At 34.9% G+C, this 22,015-nt stretch overlaps 1 protein-coding gene across 2 annotated transcripts in view; it reads left to right on the top strand.

The window, feature by feature from the left end:
• PIGK (phosphatidylinositol glycan anchor biosynthesis class K) overlaps positions 1–22,015 on the top strand; it is a 113,195-nt gene that overhangs the window by 18,629 nt on the left and 72,551 nt on the right. For both annotated transcript variants that reach the window (XM_003921396.3, XM_074381028.1), the window contains exon 4: positions 21,107–21,242. In XM_003921396.3, coding sequence (XP_003921445.1) covers positions 21,107–21,242 — 136 coding nt within the window. The remainder of the gene's footprint in view (positions 1–21,106; positions 21,243–22,015) is intronic.

Below are 22,015 nucleotides of genomic sequence, written 5' to 3'. Positions count from 1 at the left end.
ACTACTGGGATTATAGGCGTGAGCCATTGTGCCTGACTATAGTTGATTTTTATGAACTATCTTCTAACATCCTTGAGGGATCTATGGCTTGGGCAATCTTACCAGGGCACTTCAACTGATTTCTTTCTGTCAGAAATCTGCAAGAGTCTTGCTCAAAACAAGTCACCCCCAGCCTTACTTATTACCATTTAAGTTTCTTCAGAATGCATATGTTTTCTTTTTGTCCTTTGTCCCTTTAATTTATTTCACAGTTAATAAATATTAGAATTAGAAGTAGGAGCTATTTGGTCAGTTATGTAAATTCTGGTAATGTTTCTGTAAGTAGAAAAAGTCACTAATTGTTGTTATTGTTGTTTTTTAAATCATGTTAGTCATATAGCTTTTACTGTTGCTCTTTATGCTGCTGTGGATTTGTCTTTATACATAAGAGAACACTGTCTGAAGTGGAGCATTAATAAGCCATTCAGCAATCTTACTGCATAGTAATTCCTTAAAATACTTTTAAAAAAATACTTGTGACTTTCTGTTCAGTAACATCAGCCATTATAGATCTCTCTCCCTCTCCTGTAACACATTCACTGTCCACCATAATTCAGAGACTATGTTAGGAATTTTAGAATAAATTATTTTATGTATTCCTAAGGCCTTTATGAGAGATTGTTTTTTCCCATTTTACATACTAAAAATAGTAAAAATGGTTGCTCAGAGTGGCTAAATGAATTGCTTAAGGTCAATTAAATATTAATAATTAAAAATAGGACCACAATTTGATTTCAGGTCTTCTGACTTTATGGCTAGATCATTTCTATTATAGCACAGCTGTCTTCTCCCCAAGAAATTACAACAATGAATATTTATGTAACATTTACAACTAGTGAATTCTTTTAAAATACATTGTCTCACTTTATTCTTATGAGAATCTATAGATATTAGTATAATTATGCACACTCATTAAATATTTTATTAAATTCTAAAATGTATATATGTTGAATGTGGTGACTGGGGGTGTGTGAAACAGTTAATATGAAATAAATGTAAGGAAAGCTTCTCTGATTTTCTTATTTTCTTTTTCATATTTTTATTTTTACTTTTGTCTAAGACATTATTATTTACTGCTTCATGTACTTCATGCTTCTTCAATATTCATGTACTTCAATATACGTTGTAGCTATGGTACATGCTTCTGTACTTCAGCAGCTTTGTAGCTGTTTATTCCCTGCTTCTAATCCCTTTCCCCCTCCAACTCATCCCACACATAACTGTTAGAATTGTTTCTCAGACACTGCTTTCATCTTTTCACTCCCACAATTAAGAACCTGCGGTAACTGTCGCCTTTTTAACAAATCCAAAATTTTCATCCAGCCTTTAGACCTTAACTACCACTTTATTAATTCCAACTTACTACTTTCATTTGTTCATTCGTTGTGACAATTATGTAATACTTGGTTACTTTCATTTCTGTTTTTGCACATCTAGAATTTAATAAGGTGTTTCAGTGATGAGTGCACATCATTATACCAATCTCTATAGAGTGTCATAAGAATGAAATTAGATAATATGTATTAAAAGAATTTTCTAATTGTAAATGTTACATAAATATCAACTGTTGCAATTCTTGGGGAGAAGATCACCGGGATATAAATAAATGTCCTGGAACCTACAACACCTAGAATATATTGTGTTCTTTTTTTATCAAAATATCTTTTGTTCCTTTGTTTCTCTGTGTAGAACTTCATAGATTGCTCTGTATAGGGAAGTCACTGATTTTAAGCTGTAATAATTTATTAAAATGTCTAAATATACATATTTTACATTTATTATATTACTATTTAATGTTATTTTAATGTCAATAATATTTTATGATTTTTGTCTCTTTTTTTAATGCACAAAAGGATTTTTCAGTCCTGTAATATGTTTTATAAATAATTTGCAATGTACAGTCATAGTTATTGTGAAGATAATTTTAACTCATGCCTTTGAATGTCTTTCTCTTGTCTCCTGTCACTTCTCAACATTTTTTTTCTCATATATTTCTTAAAAATATAAATAATAATGTTTAAATAAGGATACTTATATATTCTGAACAATCTGTCATTTTATTCATAAATTGGCAGCTGATCTGTCACTCTACATGACATTCCTGTGGAGAAGTGTATAATATCTTGAATAGAGAAACATTTAGAATAGTTAGGAAGTTGAAATGTGTTCTGAGGAGAATAGTGACAAGTTAAAAAGAGAATTTTAGCCACTACCTTCATGCTTTTATGTTTAGATCAGAAGTAGGACCAATTTGCAAGTCTTATAAGACTATGAGTGGGTTTTATGAAGCATAGGGGAAATTTCTTTATTGATCTGTAAATAGATAGGGAGATTTTGAGATACTGAAGAGAAAGATGATTATTCCTTCACCAATAACACAGTGTCTTTACTATTGTTACCATCTTTATATCTGTTAACTTGATTTCCTTGACTTTATTCTTTTTTAGAATGGTCTTGCCTATTCTTGGGTCTTGTTCTTCCATATTAATTTTGGAATTGGTTTGTCAAGTTCTTAATCCCTGTTGGGATTCTCATTTGCATTACAGTGAGTTTATAGATCAATTTAGAGAGAAGGGGCTTCTTTGGCATTAAGCCTTTCCGTTTATGAACAGGTATATCTATTTAATTATGGGTTTAATAGCATTCAAGTTTTTTTTTTTGAGACGGAGTTTCGCTCTTATCCAGGCTGGAGTGCAATGGCGCGATCTCGGCTCACAGCAACCTCCGCCTCCTGGGTTCAGGCAATTCTCCTGCCTCAGCCTCCTGAGTAGCTGGGATTACAGGCACGTGCCACCATGCCTAGCTAATTTTTTTGTATTTTTAGTAGAGACGGGGTTTCAGTATGTTGACCAGGATGGTCTCGATCTCTTGACCTCATGATCCACCCGCCTCGGCCTCCCAAAGTGCTGGGATTACAGGCTTGAGCCACCGCGCCCGGCCTGCATTCAAGTTTTATAATTTTTAAATTTTTCTCCATAAACATCTTTGGTAGCTTTTTAAAGTTTTCTTTTTTGTTGTTGTTATTGTAAATAGTACCTTTCCAGAAATACATTTTCTAACTTTTGTTGCTGTGTATGCAGTTGATTTTTATATATTGTTCTAGCAACTTGCTAAACTCCTATTCATTCTAATAATTAACTATAAATTTTTATTTTTGATAGCCATAAAACCTTCACACAGTGAGTTTTCTTCCTTTCAAATCTTTGTACCTTTAAAACATTTTTTAATCTTCAAAAGATTTTTATATTTAAAAAATTTGGAATCAAAGTAATTTTTAAAGACCTCAAAACTAATAATGCAGATAAATTTTTATTTTATATATGACACAAACATATTCTTGAGAGGTAGAGTGATGTTTACAGTCAGTGACTGCATAGTGGCAGACCTAATACTTGAAATGGGTATTGTGATTATATATATATGTGTGTGTATGTGTGTGTGTGTGTGTGTGTGTGTGCACATACGTATACTGTATATACATATATATACACACACATATAAATATATATATACATATATATATGTATGTATATGCATATACATATATATATAGAAGACCATTAGTGGGTTTTATGAAGCATAGGGGAAATTTCTTTATTGATTTGTAAATAGGGAGATTTTGAGATACTGAAGAGAAAGATGCTTATTCCTTCACCAGTACCACAATATCTTTACTATCTTTGTGTGTGTGTGTGTGTGTGTGTGTGTGTGTGTGTGTGTGTGGTGTGTGTGTGTATATATATATATGTATATATATATGTATATATATATTTTTTTGAGATGGAATCTCCCTCTGTCACCAGGCTGGAGTGCAGTAGTGTGATATCTCGGCTCACTGCAGCCTCTGCCTCCCAGGTTCAGACGATTCTCCTGCCTTAGCCTCTGGAGTAGCTGGTACTACAGATGCGTGCCACCACGCATAGCTAATTTTTGTATTTTTAGTAGAGACAGGGTTTCACCATTTCAGCCAGGATGGTCTTGATCTCTTGACCTTGTGATCCACACACCTCGGCCACCCAAAGTGCTGGGATTACAGATATGAGCCACTGTGTCCGCTTTGTGATTTTATTATACTATGTTGCTGAATTCATCAGTGTAAATAAATGAAATAATAAAATGGATAAATGAAAGCAATTCACTAAAAATAAAGATAAATGCTGATATGCTTTATGAAGTTGATGTTTGCATGGTAATTTTAATTTGATTTACTATTAATCTAATAATGTTACCAAAATTACAGTAACCTATCTTCAGAGCTTTTTACTATAATAAGCTTTCTTTAGAGCTATTTATTTCAATTTGAGGATAACTCAGCAAACTCTTTTCATTTTCACTTTGGTATTCCTAATAAGGTGAACATATTGGTGTCTTATATCTAGTATTTATGTCATAATGTGCAATAACTTGGTTTCCTATAATGGCTTTGTTAAATAACTTTGTTTAATGGTTGCTTTAAAATAAATAAATTATAAACTAGTTTAAAATTTAGGTACTTTCAAGAATTGTGTAAATTTAAGAATATGATAACTTAGATGGGAGGTAGTTAATAGTGTTTCAGAATATAGGCTCCAGAATCAGACTACTTTAGTTTAAATTGTGGTTCTGTTAGTGAGTTGGACCAGACCACAAAGACTTGCTCCAGAGATGGGCAAGAATGATGACTTTACTTAAGTTGCTTTTGCTCAGATTACTATCAAAACAACAAAGAAATAATACAAAGGATATATGTGATGAGGATACGAGTGGCTGCAGTGCCCCTCTACTTCCCTTGTTTCTCACTGTGGTGATTGTGAAGTTCAGCAGTTGGCTCAGCCTGCAGAGATTAAAAAATCAGACAGGCCAGAGAAATTCAGAATAGTCATGAGTCACCTGAAGTTCTACCTAAACGTTAGGCATGGTCACTTAAAGTTCTACCTATTATTACATAAGACGATTCTTCTCTGTGCCTGAGGTTTGTGTTTACATGTTTTACTTCTTTGTATATCACCAGGCCTTCAATAAACCTGGAAATAGCCTGAGAATATAACTACTAGTTTTTTGATCTTTGAAAAAATTAATCTCTTGGCCCTAGTTCTCTCACCTGTGACAATACTTAAAGGGGAAACAGCACTTAAAGGGGGTGAGTATTGTTGGTTGGCTGGCCTAACTGTAATTCCCAGCTTCATTTTCCTTTGCTTCATTATACAATCTCCTGAATCAGCCTATCATGTTTTCTAATTACGTTGATTGCATTGGTTTTACATTAACTGATTTGGCTTTAATTTATTGATGCCAAATACTAGTTTTATTATTACTGTGAGAGTGTTAATTATCATAAGAAAGATTATAAAAAAGCATATACAAAAATCGAGTCAAGATGGATTAAAGATTTAAATGTAAGATTTCCAATTAAACATTCTAGAAGACTTAGGAAATACTACTCTGGATGCTGGCCTTTGCAAATAATTCATGGCTAAGTTCTCAAAAGCAATTGCAATAAAAATATAAGTTGCCAGGTGGGACCTAATTAAAATAAAGAGCTTCTGCACAGGAAAAGAAACTATCAACAGAGAAAACAGACAACCTACAGAATGGGAGAAAATGTCTGCAAACTATGCATCTGATAAAGGTCTAATACGAGAATCTATAAGGAACTTAAACAACGTAACAAGTAAAAGCAAATAATCTCTTTAAAACTTGGCAGAGGACATATAAAGACACTTTTTCAAAAAAAGGTATACAAACAGCCAAGAAACATGAAAAAATGCTCAGCATCACTAATAATTAGAGAAATGCAAATCAAAACCACAGTGAGATACAACCTCACACCAGTCAGAATGACAATTATTAAAAAGTCAAAAAATAACAGGTGTTGTCAAGGCTGCAGAGAAAAGGGAATGAATGCTTTTACATTGTTGGTAGGAATGTAAATTAGTTCAGTTACTGTGGAAAACAGTTTAGAGATTCCTCAAAGAACTTAAACTACCATTTTGACCCAGAAGTCCCATTATTGGGTACCTACCCAAAGGAATACAAATTGTTCTACCTTTAAAACACATGCACTCATATTTTTATTGCATCACTATTTACACTAGCAAAGGCATGGAATCAACCTACATGCCCATCAGTGGTAGATTGGATAAAGAAAATGTGGTACATATATATCATGGAACACTATGCAGCCATGAAAAGAACAAAATCATGTCCTTTGCAGCAAGATGGATACAGCTGGAGGCCATTGTCCTAAGTGAATTAATACAGGAACAGAAAACCAAATACTACAATGTTCTTACTTGTAAGTGTGAGAGCTGAACATTTAGTACACATGCACATAAATATGGGAATAATAAACACTGGGGACCTCTAGAGTTGGGGGGGATGGCAAAGGCTGAAAAACTGCCTATTGAATACTATGCTTAGTATCTGGGTGACAGAATCATTTGTACCCCAAACCTCAGCATTATACAATATACCCATGTAGCAAACTTGCATATGTACACCCTGAATGCAAAATAAAAGTCAAAATTATATGTACATATAATTTAAATATATATATGTATCTATCTATCTATATCTAGATTCTATATTTTCTATATATGTGAAAGGTTGTAAAAGGTAAAGCCATTTTTAGTGATGACTTGCCTATAGACTACACAAGAATAATAAGCCTATTAGCAAGGAAAGGAAAAAGAAGAGATGTTTGCAGAATAACTAGTCACGTTAGCACATTAGTGGCAAAATACCAGAGCCCATGAAGTTCCACCAATTGTTATGTTGATATATCTAGAACTACTTTTGAGTTTTAATCTCTGTAAGGCCTTATTCTTGAATTTCCATAAAACTGTGTGCCATTTTAATAGTCATTCTTGTGTCTTTTTTTTCTTTCCAACTTTTAGGCTCAGGAGGTACATATGCAGATTTGTTATATGGGTAAATTGTACGTCACAAGGTTTGGTGTACAAATTGTTTTGTCACCCAGATAATAAACATAGTACCCAAAAGGTAGTTATTTGATCACCACCCTCCATCCACTGTAGGTTCTAGTGTTTGTTGTTTCCTTCTTTGTGTTCCTGTGTATCCATGTTTAGCTCCCACTTGTAAGTGAGAACATGTGGCATTTGGTTTTCAGTTCCTGCATTAATTCACTTAGGTAGGATAATGGCCTCTAGCTTCATCTCTGTTGCTGCAAAGGGCATACCTTTTTTTTATGGCTGTGTAGTATTTCATGGTGTATATGTACCACATTTTCTTTATCCAGTCCACTGTTTATGGGCACCAAGGTTGCTATTATATATATCCCTTATATAATAACAAAGTAAAGTGACTTATATTCCTTTGGGTATGTGTCTAGTAATGGGATTGCTAGGTTGAGTGGTAGTTTAAGTTCTAAGAGAAATCTCCAAACTGCTTTTTATAGTGACTGGATTAATTTACATTCCCACCAGCAATGTATAAGCATTCCTTTTTTCCTACAACCCTGCCAGCATCTGTTCTTTTTTGACTTTCATAATGGTCATCCTAACCAGCCTGAAATGATATCTTACTGTGGTTTTGATTTGCATTTCTCTAATGATTTGTGAACATTTTTTTCTATGTTTGTTGGCTGTCTTCTTTTGAGAAGTGTCTGTTCATGTCCTTTGCCCAGTTTTAAATAAGGTTGTTTATTTTTTGCTCATTAATTTTTTAAAGTGCCTTACAGATTGTGGAGCTTTAAAACTTTGTCAGATGCAGTTTACAGACATTTTCTCCCAGTCTGTAGATTGTCTATTTACAGGTATTGATCAACTTACGACCTATGCAACTTAAGACCATTCGACTTTATGACCACAATCGCTAGCCACGACTGCTCCGCGTCTGGGAGCGCAAACGTTGCCCAGCTGGGCGTATGACAGTGCAGACCAGCTTCTGGCAGCACTACCATCTCCGCGTGCACCATTTCAACTGTACATATAGCCTACTCAACTTACGACCAAATCCTGTTACTACCGTTCCGCGGTCCCGACCGTGGTCGTTAAGTCGAGCACTAGCTGTACTCTGCTGATGGTTTCTTTTCCTGTGTAGGAGCTCGTTATTTTAATTAGATCCCATTCATCAATTTTCGTTTTTGTTGCAGTTGCTTTTGGTATCTGCATCATGAAATCTTTGCCAGGGCCTATGTCCAGAAAGGTGTTTCCTTCTATCTTGATCTAGCTTTATAGAGATTCCTTGCAATTAAAAATAATAACTATGCTGGGCGCAGTGGCTCATGACAGTAATCCCTGCACTTTGGGAGGCCGAGGCAGGTGGATCACAAGGTCAAGAGATTGAGACCATCGTGGCCAACATGGTGAAACCTCGTCTCTACTAAAAATACATAAATTATGGGCATGGTGGTGCATTCCTGTAGTCCCAGCTATTTGGGAGGATGAGGCAGGAGAATCACTTGAACCTGGGAGGTGGAGGTTGCAGTAAGCCGAGATCGTGCCACTGCACTCCAGCCTGGTGACAGAGCAAGATTCTGTCTCAAAAAAAACCAAAAACCAAAAAACAAAAACAACAACAAGAAAAAACTAGAATAAGTATTAAAATACAGTAAATGTTAGTTATTATCTTTGTTATACTCAACCACATGTAACTTTAAATATAGGAGCCTATAGCTAGCTAGGTCTACCTTCATGTAATTTGTCTCTATGATAACATGTCGGCTTACTGATGAGTCTTCCTGTCTGCAGTGCAAATTTTTTCAGTTTTTGTTTCTGATAATATAAGTACAAAATACCTGGAATCATAGTCAAAGAATGCTACTTGTTCAACATTTGGCAAATTCAAAGTAATTCAGAAAATCTTGTTGGTCAGCTCTGTGGTTAGCAGATTTGTTATGATGTATTTCAGAGTGTATTGGTGGTTAGAGTTGTTAACTTGAAGTTCTCAAGACATGGGAAGTGAGGAGGAAGAAAAACCAAAAAGTAAATTACCCTGACATTAAGCTACTGATTAGCTTGATTTATTGAATATTTGCTTGGCCTAATTACATTGCTGTAGAACCAATAATCTATGGAGTATCCTTAATAATTTATGTCGGTGGAGGGGGGAAGAGCAACACCTATGAGGCAGAAACACAGACATTTAAGAGAGCATCAAAGATTCCTGTGACCCTCATGTTTCCTGCTGTGTTAATTTCGGTTACTATTCTAGTTTGGGATGATGCTTTTCTTGAAGTTAAGCCTGGAGCTCGTCTAGTAGCTAACAATGCTATAAGGTAGTATGTGATTAGGCATGGCTATGGAATATATTATATATTATTATATTATGTATTATCATATATAACATTTTAAAGAAAAGTTTAAAAAGATTTTGACTAATATAATGTATTTAAATTTCCATTCAGTGAAAATTTTTTGTTGAGGTAATATCAGATGATATCAAATGAAAAATTGTGTTTTTTGAAATTTCACACTCTAATGGTCCAGGATTGTGAAGGATTGTTCATCTATTTAAAAAAAAAAAAAATATATATATATATATATATATATATATATATATATATATTTTTTTTTTTTTAATCTACTGGTCACTAGTTCCTGATTGGGCTGCAGAAGACTTTCAGGGAGGCAGGTAAAGAATGCAGCCCTGATGCAGGGCTTACCTGGTTTTTCAGTGTTTGGGAAACATAATAATGGAAATTATTATTTTAGGCCATTTTTTCTTCAAATATGTTTATCAAATTGGGCTTCATGACTACTTTTTTGAGAAGTTTTAACCTTTCATTTTTATATTGATGATGATCTTAAAAAAAATCTATATAGGCATGATCCAGATACTCTATTTAGATGAAATAACCAAAAAGTGGTAAGGGAAGAAAATATTAGCAGTTTTCTTTGTTTTTATCTAGGAAAAAAGAAAGAAATTCTGCTTCTGTGAAAGGAAAATAAATCTTGGGGCCCCAAAATTACTAAGCTAAAGGGAAAAGTCAAGCTGGGAACTGCTTAGGGCAAACTGCCTCCCATTCTATTCAAAGTCATCCCGCTGCTCACTGAGATAAATGTATATCTGATTGCCACCTTGGAAAGGCTAATCAGAAACTCAAAAGAGTACAAGCATTTGCCTCTTATCTTCCTATGCCCTGGAAGCCCCCTCCCCACTCGAGTTGTCCTGCCTTTCTGTTCCTAACCAATGTTCATCCTACATATGTTGATTGATGTCTTATGTCTCCCTAAAATGTATAAAAACCAAGTTGTGCTCTAACCACCTTGGGCACATGTTGGCAGGACCTCCTGAGGCTTTGTCAGGGGCCCACGTCCTTAACTTTGGCAAAATAAATGTCCTAAATTGACTGAGATCTGTCTCAGTTTTGGGGGGTTCACACGTCACTAATATTTATTAGATACTTAAAGTAGTAAGTATGTGTGACTTATAAATAAGTAGATATGTATGTATATATATGCCCTTCCATTTTTTTAAACTAATAAGAATGCATGATTTTGAAAATGTGGAACCTATTTATGTAAATAACTACTGTGTAACTAGACTTGCTATGCAATTTCAGTGCCCACTTTTTCTTTTTGCTGAGAGAAGGCCGTATTACATATGCTGTGTTTTGTGAAGTAGGTTTTGCAGGGGCTTGAAAAGAATAAAGTGTGAGTTAATCATCACACGTGGTAGAATAGGCTTGCCAAATTGTAAGAGTAACATATTCTTGTATCTATTGGAGAAATTTTGGGAATTTTGTGTTCATCTTGATACAAAACAACTTGGTATTGTTATTTATAGGAATGTAGTAGTATGTCGTCAGCATGGTTTTTTTTTTTTTTTTTTGAATCTTTATTTCAGCAGTGACTGACTTGACACTTATTCAGTGCAGATTTAAATAACTGCTGTGATGTTAACCAGGTATTCAAGTGAAAAAGACACTTTGAGTTATCAAGTGAGACCTTATGATAAAAGCCATTCAAAGAATGTTTATTGGCAAAAGCTTATGTAAATATAAGATCTGATGTCCTGAACAGTAAATAGAACCTGTAAATTACGAATTAGATAGCATACACCATACTTTCATGAACAGACATAATCAAATTATGTTTATAGTGTATTAAAGAAAAACTTCAGCTGAATTAAATTTAAAGGTGTTTAATTGAACAATGAACGATTCATGAATCAGGCAGCCCTCACAATCACAGTAGATTCAGAGAGACTCCAGAGCAGCCACGTGGTGGAAGAAGATTTATAGACAAAATAAGGGAAGTGAGGTACAGAAATTGGAAATGAGTACCGGAACAACTGGATTGGTTACAGCTCAGCTTTTACCTTATTTGAACACAGTTTGAGCACTCAGCAGTGTATGAGTGAAGTATGGCTGCTGGCATTGGTCAAGACTCACCTATTGTTACAGGTGCATACTCCTAAATTAGGTTTTCAGTCTTGTGTACCTATTAAGTTAGGTTGCAGTTTGTCCACAATGACTCAACTACAGAAGTATAGAGTCCTTCTCAGACCACATTTAGTTCACTTTACCAATTCCCCCCTTTTGGTTATTTTCTCAAATTGGAGAGATTGACCAAAACTTTAGTCATTAATGTCACTATCACCATCTTAAATTTACTTATTTGGTCTTGAAACCCACTGGGAAACATTAGAACAGTGAGTTTTGCAAAGGCAGGAACAAGGACTGAGTAGAGGGTAACTTCTTATGTTGGAACGTCCTATTGACAGGAGAAAAATAAAACCTGGTCTGTTCTAATATCTGTGTATTTTCTTGAAGTCTTAATTTTGTTGTCCCATTTAACATAAGCAACTCCATTTTGGTTTAGTTTGATCTGTTGGGGTCTAGCGCATGAGCTAAGCCCAAAACAATGACCACCCGCTTAATTTTGTTTAACCCTTTTTAGTCAGGTTCTCACTTAGGTGAGAGTGTGACCAAAACTTGGGGCCTTAGTGCCACTCTCAGTTACCATCATATTGGGTTTCTGGTCTCAGCATGTCATTCATAGGTTATGGTGTCCTCATGGTCAAACATTTCTTTCAGTTCTTGTCATTCCAGTGGAAGAGAGGCCATTTGACATTTTAGAGATGTCTGCATGCAAACATTTAAAATCTTTGACAGAATACAGCACACCAGGGAGATGATTATTATAACTATCAGGAGAACAATATGATGACTCTGGAGTATGCTACTACTCAGGGTCCCCATGAACCAAGCCACCTAAAATCAAATAGATTAAAGAATGAGCTAAAGAGTCTACTCACTTAACTAAGCAGTCTCTTCATTAATCCCCTACAAGTGAATCTCTGTAAACCACATTTGATGTATTTCTCCACAGGCCACAAATGCCAGTAGCTGCAGAGATACTTTTCTATTTAGGCGATTTTGTTACTTAGCATAACTTTCAAAAGAGAATTTAAAGTCTGTTGTGTAACTATGTACATTACAACAGAATCTGCTATAGAGCCTATCATTAAGGATACATTTCTAATCATTGCCTTTTTTACTGCAAACTGTGGAAAAAGGACCTGACAAATGATGGCCTTCTAGAAGTGTGAAGGCCTCCTGGCAATGTTCTCTTTAACCTGTGATGTGGGTTAAGAGGAGTGAACAAGTATTATGTTTCTGACTGATTATGAGGCAATGTATATACCGTTAAAGTTTCTCATGTATGTTGGGCCTTCATTTTTTATCTGTCAAGGTATAAGGTTATCCACGTATAAGGATGGCTGCAAGATCCTTCACAAATAAAAGTATACCCGTGAGTGCACACAAGGGACCCGCTTTTTATTTCTATTGTTCATAGAGGCATAAACAGGGGAAAAAAACATTCAAAGATAAGAGTGTCATGATAGTAGAGAAGTCTTGATTTGTGATCTTGGGAAAAGCTGTCATCTTGGGGAAAGATGTCATCTTCTTCTGGGGAGAAACTTTACTGGTTAGCTTAACCGTAAGGGTGCCAGTGGGTGTACAGTTCCAAGAATGTGGAGGTACCTTTCCCTGTTGTGAGATTATGAACCCAAAGTTCAAGGTTCTAAAGTTTTTTTGAAGTGTGGATGGCATGGATAGTCTTTCTCTGATGTTTTCAGAAGATCCAGTCTTGGGATTCTAGATTGTGAAGGGGTTGACTGTCCTCAATGAACTATAAAAAACTTTCTTTACCTGGTGAAAATACACTGTAGCATAATATATGTTATAACATCAGCCCACTTGCATGGGAGAGCTTTTATACATACAACCAGAAAACATGCATTGAAAATGACAATTGAATGAAATCCCTTTATAAAATGTTTAAATGGCCCATCAGGTAACCAAATATACCTGAAGCTTTGATTGTTTTCCCAGGAATATAGGTTTGTTAAGCCAAACATTAGTTATAAACTATTTTAGCAATTTATAAGTTACCACACCAATATATTTAATTTGAATTATTTTCTCTTTTCTGTGATGTTTTGGAATGCATAACTTTTAATAACAAAAGTTTAAGGACTCAGGAAGGACAAGGTTCTTCAAGAGTCCAAGAGTCCAAGCTTAACATTGGACTTAAGTCGCCTTGAATACCAGTTGTTTTTTCCAATTTAGGTGCATAACATTGATAACTAACTGATGGGTTATCATAGGTAATTTGACTTATGTTATCAGAAACATGTATTCAGGAGTACTTTTCAGGGTTCTTTCCATACTTTGATGAACCTCCTAAAAGACACCATATTCTAGGATTTTGTGTGCTTGTGAAGTTTTTAGAAAATGTACCAGCATTAAGCAAGTAACTGAAAATGACTTTAATTCATAGTTAAAAACACATTTGACAAGAAAATTTGTTTATTTCTGTGGTCTGTAATAATGTAACTGTGATTACAATTGATAGCATATACTTAGACATATTAGAATTTTAGAAATTCCATACAATTTTGGAACATACTGATGACATACATTAAAATATAACCTAAAGAAGGTTAAGCATTATTTTTTATTTTTACAATGCTTCCCAAATAACATGTCAAATAATTCTGTTTACCTGTCTTTTGGATTCTTCAGGGGCCCTCTGTAGCATTCCAAAGTTAGAGGTTAGAAAAGATAATTTTGAAGCTGAAATTTGATTTTGGGAAGACTATTAATGTTAAAGGTTTAAAACACTTGATATCATGAAATACAATTCCAGGTCACCATAAGTCATTCATTTAGCCAAAATGATGACTTAAAGAATTTTTAAAAAGGCAAAAACCTTTTACTCATTAATAGAGGGAAGACTTAGCTTTCTAAACAGTCTGTCTCTTACCTTTCCTTTCTTTTTTCCCCTAGTTTATTTCAAAGGCAAACAAAAGTCTTTCATTATCCTTTAATATTACATGAAAATCTTGTTCAAGAGAGAGCCAAATTTCACCATTTCATAAGTCTACTATTAATGTCAACCCCAATTATTAACAAAACTCTGTAGACAAATTTGTTAATCTTAATCACTTTAGCTAAAGGTGAGATTCTTATAAACCTTGCATAAGCCTCTAGAATTTTTGTTAAAGAGCAGATCAGTGCTCTAAGAAAAACCTGTTGTGTTTTTATTTTAAAGTTCTATTTACGTAAAAACTGAATAATATCCCTTTAACTTTAGCCAATATGTTTACATACAGAATATCCTGTACAATTAATTTTTTTTTTTTTTTTTTGAAATAGAGTCTTGTTCTGTCATCAGGCTGGAGCACAGTGGTGCAATCTTGGCTCACTGTACCCTCCACGTCCCGGGTTCAAGCGATTTTTCCACCTCAGCCTCCTGAGTAGCTGGGACTACAGGCGTGTGCCAAATGCCCAGATAATTTTTGTATTTTTAGTAGAGACTGGGTTTCACCATGTTGGCCGGGATGGTCTTGATCTCTTGACCTCGTGATCCACCCGCCTCAGCCTCCCAAAGTGCTGGGATTACAGGCGTGGGCCACCACGCCCAGCCACAATTAATTTTTATAAACTTTCCATGACTTGCTCAACCTTCAGCTTTGTCTTATCTAATTTAAAACAATCCTTTAACCCTCTATACCAGGAAAAAATTTATGTTTTCATGCTTTCTTATAATTTTTTTAACCAAAAACAAATGTTACGTTCCATACACACCTTGCATGTAAAACTGGTTTTTCAGTAGGCTCAATTATATATTATAATGGTAGCTTATATATTATATATATGGTAAGTTATATATAATATATAAATTATATAATTTATGCACCAGAGGTAATGTTTATCTTTGGTGCATAAATTTTCCTTTCACAAATCCTTTCATGAATTCCTCAGACTACCTCCTGCAACATGCTTGAAATTTCTGATTTGTCCTAAGCATCCTTTTTTTTAACCATCCAGTTATGTTACTTTAGGACAAGAATTTACCTTACAGGATCCTTTCTTATATAAAATCTCTTTTCTTTATAACTTTCTTTGCATAGCTGGAGGGCCTTATCTAGAGTCTAAGGTTTCCACGGTAGGTAATTTGAACAGTTTTCAAAAGTCAAAGCAGTTTATGACCTTATAGCATTTAGCATTTAACATCTGACCTGCCTGATTTAGAACAAATGTCTTTATCTTACCAATAATCTTTAATACTTTTTATTTCCCAAAGATGACTAAAGTTACGTGAACTAGAAAACATTACAGTTTTTTCTTTCAAATATTTGATTTAAGCTCTTATTTTTTAAGCCAATTAATTGAGCCCTTTTATAGAAACATAGCACATACAACATATTTATAACTATACAGATAGAGGATCCGGTAGTTGTAAGTTTTTATTTGCAAGTTTTTAAGGTTTTTATTTAGATTATTGGCTTTAGGGTGGAGTCCTTGGAGGAAAAGGGCCAGGAACATGCAGTTTCTACAGCCTAATATAATAAGCAGACACAGCTGGAGGGCAAAAACAGATCTCCAGAAATTAAGGGTCCCATTCCCATTTTTATATCAGATCCTGGATCCCAAAAAGAGGTAATCATCCCATTTCCCATGGGTGTCTAATCTTTCAGAGCAGAGTGGGGACATTTTTATAACTTCTGGGTGGCCAAGAGCATACTTCTCTGATCCAAATGTGGAGAACTGAATATCTCCCCATAACCGCCATTAGCTGTCGCTGAAAGTATTTCCTACCTAGTTATTACACACCAAAGCTCTCTCAGAATGTGAAGTAATTTCAGATACTCCCAAAAGTAAAAAATGTCAGATAATGCAATACAAAACATAACAGAGCCTTAGATTTTGAGAAGGATCTGTCTGCTTTTAATTCCTGAGATTTCTTGAGGAAAACAGAGGTTTTTCCCAAAACAGGGTCTGTGGTGCCTCCTCTGCTTTTCCCAAGGAGTCCCAGGCTGTTAGAGTTTGAATATCCACTTTAAATTAAGCTGACTTTTAACTATAGCATTCTTTATAAAAGTCCTTTTAAATTTCTTATTACCTGACTTTAGCCAGGACAAACAGCAAATAGTTCTGGCTCAGAGAAGAAAAAATTCTTGGAGGGGAGGAGAATCAACTAATGGTAAAGTTCTGACAGTTATCAAACCTGAGAGGACTCATTCCCTAAGGCAGGAATTGAACTACGGCCACCACTGTAAAAAGGCAAGGTCTTAGCTACTGAGCTACAGTATTGGACAGCTTCCATTGCTCTTTTCAGAAGTCTAGAGCAGTCAATTTTGAGTTTGCAAAGGCTTTTTACTGCTTGAGATAATTTTTGGAGCTAGCTATGGCATGAACCCCAAAATTTCTTTTCACTGTAAGGCAGAGACTAAGAGAAAGTACCACCATGTGGTTACAAGATTAAGCTCCCAAGGACAAAACCAGATGGAGACCTCAGCCAGTTTTTTTGTTTGTTTCAGAGAACTGCAACAAAGTTTGTTATTGACGAGCTTGCTAGGCTGTCTTGAATAGCGAGCTTATAGGGTCCTAAGCCTGTGTTCTATCCTAAGGTACTCTTTATGACAGAACCATACAGAAAGACAGATAAGCACACCAAATTCCCTACAACTTAAAAGTAGCCTCAGAATCCTTTTTTGCATTAATTGAAACTTTACAGAGCAGATAAAGTGATTTTTACCATTAATGTAACCAGGTTGCACAGAGAGAGAGGCCATAAGTCTGGTAAGAAAATTCTTGCCCTTTTGCTGGCCTGTCAGGTTTCTGGGTTCCCCTTCCCTGAGCAACCCTAGTGACCCTGCTTACCACACCATAGTTCCGGGGGCCAAACTGCATCACAAAGGAAAATAATGGAAGCACAGGCAAAATTATCTCAATTTTACAAGTTGCTGCCCAACCAGCTGCATGGGAGACCCGAATTCTAATATTTTCCTTTCTGGCCAGAACAAAGTATGTGTGCTTTAAATAAAAATATTGAAATATTTTTAGAGGCTTCTGCATATCAGTAGGCATCCCTAGATGCAACTAATTTGGGAGCCTCATTGTTTTAAATACAGTTCAGTGTGTTGTTCATTTGGAATGTTCTACTGTAAGATATCTTTAGTAAGATCTCGCCATTTCAGTAAGACTTCACTGTTTCTGGGGCCTAATACTGAGGCTTGTATAAACCAGAAGGAACTCAGTTCTTCAGAAATTAAGGATCCCATTTTTACCAAAAATATTGGCTTTGCTCTCAGATTTCCTCAATTAACTTAGTCAATGATTTGTTTTCCTACTTAAGCACAAAAGAAAAATAAAACAAAGGAGTAGAATACAAAAATCCCTGCCAATTTTTTTTTTCCTTTTTTGAGATGGAGTTTTCCTCTGTTGCCCAGGCTGGAGTGCAGTGGCGTGATCTTGGCTCACTGCAACCTCCACCCTGCCCCCTACCCCGGTTCAAGCGATTCTCCTGCCTCAGCCTCCCATGTGCACCACCATGCCCAGCTAATTTTTTTGTATTTTCAGTGAAGACGGGGTTTCACCGAGTTGGCTAGGATGGTCTTGATCTCTTGATCTCATAATCCACACATCTCGGCTTCTCAGAGTTCTGGGATTACAGGCATGAGCCACCATGCTGGGCCCATCCCTGACAAATTTTTGAAAGCCAGTTATAGCCTCTGCAATATTACCATTTACTACCAATTTCTTTCTGACCCAATCAGATGTAAGAAGCCTCTAACTGGATTCAAGCCAGTTAATTACTGGATCAAATCTGATCCTGGACCCAGTTTGTGTCATGACTTCCAGACCCAGTTTGGATCAGAAATTTGCTCAAAGAAACTTGTAGAGCCCAAAACAAATCAGTGGAACTCTGAAATTCATGGCTGTGAATCATGGGAAAGTTCTCTCTTTGAGAGAGAACTTTGAGACATCATTGGACACAAGTGGGTCCTGCAGGTACCTTGCTTATTATTTCAGTACTCCTGAGAGTCATTAAAGCTTACTTTGCATCCCACTTCTGACAACATCTGTTAAAAGAAAAACTTCAGCCAAATTAAATTTAAAGGAGTTTAATGGAGCAAAGAACGATTCATGAATTAGGCATCCCCTAGAATCACAGCAGATTCAGAGAGACTCCAGTGCAGCCACATGGTGAAAGAAGATTTATAGACAAAAAAAGGGAAGTGAGGGACAGAAATTTGAAGTGAGGTACAGAAACAACTGGATTGGTTACAAGTTGGCATTTTACTTATTTGCACACAGTTTGAGCACTTGGCAGTGTATGAGTGGTTGAAGTATGGCTGCTGGGATTGGCCAAGACTCAGCTGTTGTTACAGGTGCATACTCCTAAGTTAGGTTTTCAGTCTTGTCTACCTGTTAAGTTAGGTGACAATTTGTCCACAAAGACTCAAATATAGAAGTATGGAGTCTTTCTCAGGCCGTTTTAGTTTGCTTTACCAATTATGGATGTCAAAATATAGAAAAAAATTAAATGTAGAACCAGATCTGAAGGTCATCTGTTAAACAAAGCAGCAGGCATTTAGTTTTTGGAAAATAATGTCATCTCTCAAATGGGATTAATGTTTTTAGAGTATTATTAGTATTTATTAGTATTATTAGTATTTGCTAGTTTTGTTAGAATTTAATTTATAATTTTCTCTTGTTCTATAGTTTCCTAAGATATATAAGCCTAAGTAGTTTGTTTGCAGTTGTGTATTTAAGTACTGTAATATAAATAATTTAACACTTGGGCCTAGTGAGAATTATTTTTTTCTCTAGAAAAGAGTTCTGTACATTCCTTAAGTTTTAGAAACAGTGAATTAGAATTTGTGGTTGGATTTTGGAATGTTTGAAATTCATCCTGTTTCCCAACTTCTCTTTTTCCATATTATTACAAATACAGTGTTTTATAATACATTGATTATATTAATAGTCATAGCACTTGTATTGAGGTTCAAAATTATCTCTAGGAGAAATGTTGATTAAATTTATGATTTTAAGTTGAAATTAGTACTTCTTTATGATTGATACTGACATTTTATAGCTGTTGAATAATTTAGTTTCACAGAGTGAAATTAACTCTAAACAGAAAACATGGCTTAAACAAATACTCATGTTTATATTGACATTTGGAGGTCAATTCAATCTTGTTTAACAAAGGAATATATGATTGATATTTACTTAATGTAAATTAATTATCTTAAGTTTTAAAAAAGAGAAAATATATTTTCTGTTTTAAGAGGAATGACTTTCACTATTCTGTGAAGATGAATCAGTAACAGCTGAAGATCTGATCTTTGAACGTGGCAGGGTTGGAACACTTTCAAAGTAGAAATCTAGCCAATTTTCAAGAAAAATCATAATGTTTCAGTTTTGAACTTTAATGTAGTTGAAACATATGTAGCAGAACATTTTCTTCTTGCTGTCTCCTGCCAAACTAATTATGTATGCCACATTAATTTTTCCCTTATGCTTGGAAAACTTAAGATATGGTAGAATGGAGAATTTTCTGATTATTATTCACCAGTTTTAATGGTAGGGTGAAGATGAAAAGTATCAAAGAGAGATTTTATTTTCTCCTAGAGAAATTATATGCAAAATTAAAATATTTCATTCACTTAAAATTATTTACTGTGTACCTACTATATGCCAGGCTCTGTTATGTAGTGTGAGTGATACAGTGGTGAACTGGACAGTTATAGTCCCTGCCCTCAGAGCACTTACATTCTAATGGGGGTGGTGGTGATAGGAAATGATGGGGATTTCAGATTCATAGATGTTCTGTAGAAAGTAAAACGCATAGCAAGATAGATTACCATAGCTGAGGCTGAAATTATATGAAGATCTGGGAGGAGTGAAGTCTAAATTTGGTCAGCAGCCACTTAAGTGGGAAAGGCTTGGCATGTTCTAGGAGCAGAAAGGCCAGTGTGGAGGGAGCATAGAGAATGTGGGTGGTAGAGGCTAAAGTTGGAGAGAGAGAGACCAGATTAAATGAGTCTTTTAGATGATATAAGGAGTTTCAGTTTCACTCTAAATATAATGGGGATGCGTGGAATGGCAGGTGAACAACAGCAAAAAGATCTAATGGGGAGTCCTTGGAAACTTTTAAGCGGGAACATTTTATTATTTGGCTTATTTAAGGAAGATCACTCTGGGGGATTTTAGCAATGAACTGAAAGAAGGTGAGAGTAGAAGCAGGAGGCCAGGTAGGGTGCTATTCCAGCATCTAGCCAGAAGATGACTGTTGTTGGTGTTAGGGATATGAAATAGATTTGTGAGGAGTGCTTGGATTGGAGGTGTGCTCTTGTGCTACACTGATTGTACTTGCTGATCAGTTCCATGTTTTTATACTCAAGCATTTGGGATTCTGAAAGTTAAATCCTTGGGACATCATAGTTTAATGTGGACTCTGTGTCTTAAGAATGTGAAATTTTACTAAAAAATATTTTCAATGCCTGAGGAAGACAGTTCCTTTAGCTTTCCTTTACTATATGGCATAAAGTATACATTGTTCAGAAAAACACTAGTATCTTGAAATTCTGTTGATAAGTTTATGCCAGATTGCTCTAATTTCTCTACTTGAAAATATATATACTACATAAGGATATGAAGAAAATAATTAAAGCACCTTCAAATATGTAGTTGAAAATTAATTTTTTTTAAGGAGGAGTAAAATGAACACAATTGCTGCATGATATAAATAAATTTGTGTTTAACTTTTTCCTTTTATCTAAATTATATATTTACTGGAGTTTTTTTTTTTTTTTTTTCTAGTCACATTGTCCTAATGCTTGCAGATGATATGGCCTGTAATCCTAGAAATCCCAAACCAGCTACAGTGTTTAGTCACAAGAATATGGAACTAAATGTGTATGGAGATGATGTGGAAGTGGATTATAGAAGTTATGAGGTAAATTGTTTAATCTAGCCACATTTTTGAAATGGCATTGTTACTTTTAAGCTCTAAAACAATGGCAGAATAAAATTGTCTTATTATTTTTCTTTAAACTTAATTGTCACTTAAGCCTTGATGTAACTGTCTCTGGAGTTCATATTAAGGCAATGATACATAGGAAAAATATTAAAACATGAACATTTTACATTTGTATCTAGGACAGAAAAACTATATTGGCTTCAATGTTAGAGTATTATAGCGAGGTTTAGTGTGTCAATTTTTTTTTAACAATAAATGTATTTCATAGGAAACATTTTTCATATTTGACCTAAAATTTTAAGTTTATTAGTTTTAGTAATTGTATTAATTGTGGAAAAACTATAGTGACTAACAACTCACCCATATTTTCACTGCTTAGAAATAACCACTTTCAGTATGCTTCCAGTGTTTTTTATGAATATGTGATTAAAAATAAAAGTGTAAATGTAAAAAACTGGTATTACACTGTATTTTGTCCCTTTGAAACTTTATTTTTAATTTAATAGATTGTGAATATGCTTAATATTTGAAGTCCTCTTTTATAAAGTCTTTTTAGATAATCCTTCCCCTTTTACCAAGCCTACCAAAAGTAAGACAATTTCCTGTGTGTTCCCAGACTGCTTTGAAGCAATTTAAAAAGCCTATCTATCTCCTCCTAGAGACTGTAAGCTAGAAGGGCCTATATATTAGATATTGTATAGCTGGCAAGTACCTGTAGCCTGTGTTAGGGGCTCACAAATGTTGGCTCA

This window comes from Saimiri boliviensis, chromosome 11, assembly GCF_048565385.1.
Source record: "Saimiri boliviensis isolate mSaiBol1 chromosome 11, mSaiBol1.pri, whole genome shotgun sequence".
NCBI classification, from domain to species: Eukaryota; Metazoa; Chordata; class Mammalia; order Primates; family Cebidae; genus Saimiri; species Saimiri boliviensis.
The sequence above is the reverse complement of the archived record's forward strand: the minus strand, read 5'-3'. Positions and strand labels throughout refer to the sequence as shown.